Here is a 9392-nt window from a genome sequence, read left to right on the forward strand (position 1 = left end):
CTAACCCCCAACCCTCCAATCTCCTTTGGAGTACAAATTGACTCCCAATTTATCCAAGTTATTTTCCTGTTATCTTCACCCCCCCCCCCCCCCCCCCCCCCCCCCCATTTTTATTTTTATTATTTTTTTAAAATAGAGTCAATAGAAGAAATTATACATGCAGGGGCTTTGAAAAAGGAAATAAAGTAAACCGGCAGAGAGGATAGGACAAACTTCAGAAGCACCAGACGACCACCGAAAGAAAGAAACTTAAGATTCCACGACGACAGGAAATATAAACAAAATCAAGAGTGATTAGATGGTTTGAATCTACGAATCATATACGTAAGTGTGTACAAATGGAGAGAAATAATAGATGGTTTGTATTTATTAGACGGCTAGATTATCAACTAATTTCCAAATTATAATTGATCCACGAAGATGTATTAGACACATTTTAAGTAATGAAATGTTATTTGTTTCTGTTTTTTAGGATAAATAAATTTCAAGTATCAAAGCTTGTCAAGTAGCTCTTGATCGATGGTTGTCAATCATGGGACCATGATAGACACATTGAAGCTATGACCATTATATTCTAACCGTCACCTCCAAACAAATGCCTAAATAAGGGTCTACATGGGAAAATGTTCCAAGTTTTGCGCAAGGTCGAGGATATATTAATTTTAGCATTTTGCATGAAAATTAGGGTTTAATTGAAAAATAGCTTTTTTTGGATAGTTGTCCTATTACCTATTCTTGGTCGATCAGCACAGCAGGACCCATTTATTTTGCCAGCATTTTTTCTTGAATCGATATACATAAGTGTGTACAGTTGGAGAGAAATAATAGTGAATTATTGTCATGTGCCCATTTGTTGGTTCACCCTAACAACACGTCAAATTTAATAAGGTCTTATAATTTGACCTATATGATCGTTTGTTGCATATTAATTGGTCGGTGATGAGTACTAAATTACTAAAATACATTGATTTCCTTAAAGTGCCATATTGCCACCTATGACCTATGTTTAGATTAATCTATTGCCACGTGTTCTTGCTTTTTTTCTTTGACACAACGTGTCCTTGTTTTCTTATACCAAACATGTCCCTAGTTAGAAAGTTAAATACTATACTTTATGTCTTTAGATATTTTGATGATAAAGTAGTGTTCTATAAGTTTCTTACACCATTAATAGACCATAGAGCACCTTCATTTGAAGGGTAGCACTTTGAATGTCACTAAAGTGAACTCTATATGTACCTATAATTCTTTCTTATTTTTAAAATTATTAGCACCTGGTACATTTTTTTGAAGGATTTTATTAACTAGCAGCTTTAAAAATATCCAACAAACAACGGATTTTATTACTGAATGAAACCTGTAAAAATGAACCTTCAAAAAAAGACTGAAAAAATAAATTTGCCAAAAAAAAAACTACAAAAAATAAGAGAGTGAATGTTTAGTATAACATGTCTATCAATAGAGATTTGGATTATATGCAATAAAAGTGTGCGTCAACGTCACTCGTTATTATACGTCTTAAAATTACTTGTTTTAACCATATGATATAAATCGACAACTGAAATCATTTACAATTGATTTTTTTAGTGCATAATCTGAGTAGTGTAGGCAACTGATATCATGAGAGCCAAATTCAATCAAATACAAATATTACTAAGTTACATGTCTTATCAATCCCTTCTTTCAAAAAAAAAATGTGTTATCAATCCTGAATGTGGATTTGAAATTGGACACTTCGAATTACAGTGTCATTAAATTATTTTTAAACTATCCCAAATGTTGATTTTTGCTCTCTATGTACAACTTGCTTGATAACTCCATGAACATTGGTATGTATTAGGTCAGGTTCAAACCCTAAATTTCTCGCTTCCTCAAACTTATATCGTATGAGTTCAGCCATTAGGTTACTTAATAAGAAAATAAGATCATCGCTTTATATTCAAACGGTCGAGATTTATACCTACAACCTATGAAGCACGGATACTCCTTGGATTAGGCGTGCCTCGGTATCAGAGGCGTGTCGTGTCCGACACCGACACGACACCATCACATATAATTACACTAAAATATGTGTTTTTTTTTTAAATTATTAACTGTGTCCGTGTTCCTATCCATGCTTCATAGCCTACAACATACTATGGCCAAGATCTGTAACATTGGGAAGTCAATATTGAAGTCCATTCAACTTTGGTGTTAAAGACGGGAAGGACACATTTTCGGTAATAGTGTTTAGTCCAATATGCATCTTTCGTGGTTCCTTCAACTCTTGAAATACAGTTCATATTACCTCTAAAAGTATACATGCTGATGAAGTCAACAAAGTGTTGCAGAAGCACGACATGTTGGCATTAATATTTGCAGTGTGGTTAGGTTAGCTCAACGAACAGTTGGGAGAATGCAGGTACAAGTTTTTATCTTTCACACACTTGCATATGATACCATTACACACTTGTTAAATTAGCTAGGGACCACCACATTCATGCATCATACACACTATGTAAAATATTAATGCCTTTGTCATTTCTCTCTATATATATATTTGGTCATTTGTCATATTTTACAATCAAACCAAAGTTTCTTGAAAATTGAAAATATTAGTCTTCTTGTTTAATATATATATTTGTCATCTTTTATACTTTAACTTTTCCACCAATGGATCAATTTGGAAGTATTGCTCACTTTCTTGAGGATAAGAATGTTTTGGTACTTGGTGCTGCTGGTTTCCTTGCAAAGAGTAACTCTCTTTCTAAGCTTACTACAAATAAGTAAATGGTTAAATGTATTTGCATCAAATTAATATGTGTTTACTTATTATAGTGTGTATGTGCTATTGTAGTTTTTGTGGAGAAGATATTAAGAGTTCAACCTAATGTGAAGAAACTTTATCTTCTTTTGAGAGCTACGGATGCTGAATCTGCCACTAGAAGAATGCACAATGAGGTATGCATATAGACATTAAAAGGTTATAAAATTTATTAGATTTGTGTATAAGATCACCACCAAAAAATATTGTGTATAACCTTTCAAATAAAATATTTGTGTATAAGGTACGGTGGTTCATCTAATTTATTATGCCCTCTCTTTTTCTTCTTGTGTTTTTCATGAGATATTGTAAGGTTTGAATCCAAAACTCTCAATTTATTAAGTAATTAATGATGATTATGTTGGTATATTAAGTGTGGTAAGTATCTTATATTGGATGGAAAAAAATTACGTTGAGTACTAGAAGTGGCATATAAATAGTTTTGGGTAAAGATGGTATCCACACTTGTGGGGTTACTTTCGATTTAGGTCATTGTTTTCGGACTCCTCTCATGATCCAAGAGAAAACCCTAACATTCCTTTTGGATGCATAAAATTACATAAAAATTTAATAATATGTATATTGCTCAAAATATATATCTGTGTTACTAATAGGGAATTTTTTTCTATCCGTAGAGGAAATGAAAAAACATAACCAAAAATCTGTCTTTTGTGTACTAATAGGGAACTTTAACCTAAAGATTTAAAGATGAAATCTTAATGTTAACCTGATATAGTTCAATAATTCAACTTTTATGATGTAAATTTAGGCATTAAAAAAAAAAGAGAAGAAAAGCCTTAGAGGTGAAAGACACCAATGAACATATTTAACTAAAATAATTTACATCTAAAAAAATGAAATAAAATTCACGTAAAATATTAGTACTAACATTATAAGGCTTCTATTTATTGCAGCAGTCTATTTATTGTAGGAGTAATGACTACATTCAATTCTTTGGAACTGTTTGTGCAGACTCGGTAGTTATGTTTTAGAGAGAAAAAATAAATAAGCTTGCATATATACACACTCTTGAATTTTGACACCTATATAAAAAATAGAAAATGCTAACAAATATCCTTAAAGCATTTGTTAAAAAGACTAAAGAAATTTTTTTGTTTTGGAAATGAGGCATTTAATACATTGATATTCTAAAAAGTAATTTTTTTATTTTAAATTTATCAATTATTCCTATTATTATATCTTTATCAAGTGCCCTAGAAAGACCCATCAAAAATTGCTATTTTCTGAAACTCAGTCCATCTTCTCAAAAATAGCAGTTTAAACGGTTGGCTCCACGCCTCTAATGACCTAACTTGACCTAACTTTTTTGGCAACACTTAGAAAAATTGTCTATTCAAAGATTTTATCAATCAATTTCCCACTTGTCTAATCTAATTCATGAAATTAATTATGAGGATTTTTGTCTGAAAGTGACTTTCTTAGAATATCATAATTGGTGTGTGGTTACACTAATTATAATTTGAGTCCCGCTAACCGATGCCCCCAAGGTACTAGTTAAGCATACCATAAAAGGGAATTATTACAATAAAAGGAAACTGTTTTTGACTTTATTATAAATTAATTACACAATTTCAATGTATTAACTAGTATATAATTTCCTTTTTCATATCCTTAACCAGTACCCGGGAGCACCGGTTAGCATTTCCATTATAATTTTCATTGAATTATTGAGTTCTTTTGTTTATGACAAAATTAATGAGTATTTAAGATATGTTAAATATAAGATGGTGACTATTTTTCCTAATAAAAAAAGTTATCCTAAATATATATGTGATGGTGACATTTGAGAATTATTGCAATATACCATTAATTTTCACACCCACCTCACATGGGGAGGCTTGGCTAACAATTTATCGCTACTACTTTTTTTTTTTTACGCAAATTTTTCTCTAGTTTGAATAAAGTTCTATTTTCATATGTAGATTTTGCGAAAAGATTTGTTCAAATTGCTGAAGGAAAATCATGGAGCAAAGTTCAATAGCTTTATCTCAGAAAAAGTGACTATGGTGCCTGGAGACATTTCCCAAGAAAATTTCAATTTAAAGGACTCCAATCTACTTCAAGAGTTATACAATAAAACTGATGTCATTGTGAATTTAGCTGCAACAACTAACTTTGATGAAAGGTATAGTTATTTGGGATCATATATAGAACCTTGGAGTGTGTGTTGTATTTCAACAATTATAAATGTTTTAATTTATATCAACTTATCTTATAGTATAACTTTTTTACTCATTCATATACAATATTTTCCATTCAAAAATATAACTAATGGATTTTTAATTAATTAGATATTTGCAACCACATGTAATTTGATATTATTATACAGTTATTTATATTTAATTAATATTAATAAATCTCTTAACTCTTATACTATTTGCATGCAGATATGATGTTGCATTGGGTTTAAATACATTTGGAGCCAAGCATGTCTTAAACTTTGCCAAAAATTGTATTAACCTCAGGGTGCTTGTCCACGTATCAACAGGTATGTATTTTAATATTTTGTAAAAATAAATGATTTATATTAGTCTTTTTTTTATAAGGAAAATGAGATATATAATATTGGTTAAAAATTGGATCGCAAAATTGCTTGAATAGCTCTAATTTATCGGAAGATAGTTTTTTTTATGGAACAAAATTCCAATATGCATCTTTTCCACTAGCATCTCTCGGATTCTAGGTTTTGTTAGGCTTTTTTTTCTTTTCTTTTTTTGAGCTTGAGCAATATAGGTAAACAGCAATCATCTGATATTTGCCTATATTTATATCCAACAAATTTAGAAATGTTTTACTTAGATGAAAATATCTACAAGTGTACAAGAAAAGTGGTTGCATCTTAAGATAGTTATTAGGCCCACTTCTGACAAACTATTTTTCGCAATTCAATGTGGTTGCATGAATGTGATATTAACCTAGAACCAATTAAATAAAATATGGTAGGTCTACTAGCACGTAAGATTAACCTAGAACCAAGCTCAACTTAATACTGCAACGGGTGCGTTTAGTTTGCACAATTAAATAGATTGTCTCAGCTTACACCACTAAAATTGTTGTTGTGTACAAGTATGAGTTATATGTCCCATATCGGATAAAATAGTAAAAGTTGAACACAAGAGGACCCATAAATCTATTGCCTTAAAGTTTTGGGTAAGAGTGTGGCGTCTATCTTGCTTGTGTGGTTGTTCTAGCCTCGATGCAGCGGTCCCCCATAGCTCCCCCGATGACCCAACAAAAATAACCCTTTGTAGCAGCTTTTTCATCATAAGATCTGATCCGTGAAAATAAATTTAAAATATATCAATGACTTATATTAAAATGGTGTAAGTTGGAGCAATGTATTTGGTGGTTTAAACTAAACTTTACCTACAGCAACACATACCTTAAAAACATATCATAGACAAGTTTGACTTCTTTTTTTTTTAGAGAATACCACAAGTTTAGTTGGTGAACTTAATATGTGGCATTTAGTATGGATCAATGTAGGTACATCATGCTTATTGAAATTAATTAACATAATGTAATTGATTGATTAAATGCAGCATACGTTTGTGGAGAGAGAGGAGGACTTATAGTAGAGGATCCATACCAACTTGGTGTTTCACTAAATGGAGTGCAAGGACTAGACATTGATGAGGAAAAGAGAGTAGTTGAGGAGAAATTGAACATGCTTCAACAAGAGGGAGCTACTGAAAAAGATACTAGAATTGCCATGAAGGACTTAGGGATGGAAAGGTAATTAGCATATACTTCTATAATGTTCAATAATTGACCTATAACTATATGGAAATAAATATTTTAATTTAATTTAGTAAAACTAAATATTCGTTGTCTTGTAAGTGTAGCTCACTTGATAGTTAACAAAGATAATTTATGCAGGGATCGGGATTTGAATCCCAGATTCATCATTTCTCCACACATAATGTGTGTGAATCTAAATATATTAGATTTTGATGTAATTGATTTCATTTTAATAAAATTTTAGAGCAAAGTTATATGGATGGCCAAACACATATGTTTTTACAAAGGCAATGGGAGAAATGCTAGTGGGAACTATGAAGGAAAAATTGTCCATTGTTATTGTGAGACCTACAATCATTACCAGCACTTACAAAGAACCTTTCCCTGGTTGGGTTGAAGGAGTAAGGTAAATTAATCAATCACCAAATTTTTTTATGTCGTTAATTATATTCATTCACCTTTATTATGTGTTTATTTAATTTTATTTAATTATTAGCAGATACTAACTAGGTTTTTTTTTCATATCTCTTGATTTTTGCAGAACCATAGACAGTTTAATTGTTGCTTATGGTAAAGGAAAATTAACATGCTTCCTTGCAGACTTAGAGGCAGTTTTTGATGTGGTGAGAAGGATTTTACAATTTATCTTCTTTAAACGGAAATGAAATATTATATATTATTAGTTGATATTATTACACTTTTGGTCTTCATATATTTAAATACCTAAAAAAAATATTAATATGATTTTTGGTTAAACGTCACACCTTTTAAGTACCTATAATATATCCATCCACCTATCTATATGTCACAATCATTTGTTGCATAAATATTTTACTTGCACGCCATTGGCAAAACGTCACACTTTTTTTAATTAGGGACTAAATCTTCTTGAATTAAAAAAATAAAAAAGACCAAAATTGTGTATTAGAAAAAAATAACATAACTAAATGTATAATTAGGCCTAGACAAAATTGATTTATACTTATGCTTGTGTTAATTTGAAGCAGATCCCTGCTGATATGGTGGTGAATGCAATGCTAGTGGCCATGGTAAGTCATGCAAATCAACCTTGTGATGATAGCATATATCACGTAGGTTCATCTGTTGGGAATCCAGTGAGATATGAGAGTCTCAGAGACTACTGCTTCAGATATTTTACGGCAAAACCATGTTTTGACAAGGAAGGAAAAGCCATCAAAGTTGGTAAAGTTACGGTATTGGAAAATATGAATAGCTTCCAAAGATACATGTACATTCGTTACTTGCTTCCATTAAAGGTTATTTCTAATCCTCATTTACTTATATTTTTCCATTCATGCAACACTTGACTTTTATTAAAACTATGTCCAAAGTTAACACATAGTAATTAATTGTGATTTGTTGACAAATAAAATTTTTGTTTTATTGACAATGTATCGAAATTAAAATCTAGGGTTTTGGTGTCGGTTGTACTCGTCATCTATTGAATTTTTTTGTTCTTTAAAAAAAATTAATTATTTTTTCTTAGTGTCTACCCGCAAAATGCACAATTTTTTTAAGTTTATAAAAGTGGTAGGGTTCGAACTTACACCTTAAGATACATATTAAATGTATTTTTTGCGTTTTTACCATCTGAATGATACCTACGAAAAAAAATAACTTTGTTTGGTTTGGTGAAGAAAATTAAACTATTTTTTTCCATTATATATTATAAAGTACGAAGTTTTCACTACATGATTAAACTCAAATTAAACTTACTAATTAATTTGTGTTTTAACAGGGATTAGAGCTAGTGAATGCAGCATTTTGTCGCTATTTTCAAAGTACATGTTTTGATATCAGCAGGAAGGTCCATACTGTGATGCGTTTGGTTGAACTTTACAGGCCCTATGTTTTCTTCAATGGCGTGTAAGTTAAACAAGATAAAATTTAGTGACAAGAAAATTAGAGATGAATTTTACACTAGCTAATATACTAATTAGCAAAAGATAATATATCATTGATTTAATGAGATGAGTTTGTTTTGTACACAGATTTGATAATATGAATGCAGAGAAGTTGCAAATAGCAGCAAGACAAAGTGGAGTAGAGATGGATTTATTTTACTTTGACCCAAAAATGATTAACTGGGAGGACTATTTCATGAACATTCATATTCCTGGCATTGTCAAATATTCCTTCAAGTGAAACTAAATTCTGAAAGTTCAACTTGTTTGTTGAATTTGTCTTTCCAAATATTGAAACTCAAATGAGTTCAAAGTTATGCTAGAGAGATTAATAATATTGGTGGTGTATTATTAAGTTTCTAATTTAAACTTCTTATTATTACGTGTGGCGAATAATCAAATTTTTTTGTCAAATTAATACAAATGATATATATTTATATTATGTACATCTTATTGCTTGTACCTTTTTATTTTGGTCAAAGTGTGTACCTTTTATTTTATTTTATGAATGTTGTGTTGGATTTACATGATTCTCAAGATTATATTGAGAAATAGATGAAGCATAATCATGTCCTCAAAATTAAAATCATAATTGAAAATAAAAAGATGAGTGGATGCATATAAATTAACACTAAACAATAAATTAAGAATTCAAACCAAATTAGTTACTATTTTAGATTGACAATCATTTTTGTCTTCCATGCATGATTATCACTAATGAACAAAGTTTCAACAATAATCATCAGATCTCCTGCAAAACGAAGTTACAAAGAATAACTCCCAAAGTTCCCTTTCTAAATACATTTTTAGCAATGAAGCCCACTTTTTTTTTTTTTTTTGTAAGTTTAAATACATTTTTAATTCCTCTATTTTACATGAAACAAGATTTTAGCCCCCTCACT

At 30.4% G+C, this 9392-nt stretch overlaps 1 protein-coding gene across 1 annotated transcript; it reads left to right on the forward strand.

Moving 5' to 3' along the window:
- The first annotated feature begins 2358 nt into the window (after positions 1 to 2358).
- LOC11446356 (fatty acyl-CoA reductase 3) lies at positions 2359 to 8908 on the forward strand. Its single transcript, XM_003606115.3, has 10 exons — positions 2359 to 2734; positions 2837 to 2940; positions 4747 to 4949; positions 5212 to 5312; positions 6367 to 6559; positions 6810 to 6971; positions 7107 to 7188; positions 7573 to 7842; positions 8325 to 8452; positions 8578 to 8908. Exons 1-10 carry the CDS (start codon positions 2653 to 2655, stop codon positions 8729 to 8731), a joined length of 1479 nt encoding a protein of 492 aa, XP_003606163.2. The 5' UTR covers positions 2359 to 2652; the 3' UTR covers positions 8732 to 8908.
- Positions 8909 to 9392: the final 484 nt, after the last annotated feature.

Source organism: Medicago truncatula, chromosome 4, assembly GCF_003473485.1.
Source record: "Medicago truncatula cultivar Jemalong A17 chromosome 4, MtrunA17r5.0-ANR, whole genome shotgun sequence".
Classification (NCBI taxonomy): Eukaryota; Viridiplantae; Streptophyta; class Magnoliopsida; order Fabales; family Fabaceae; genus Medicago; species Medicago truncatula.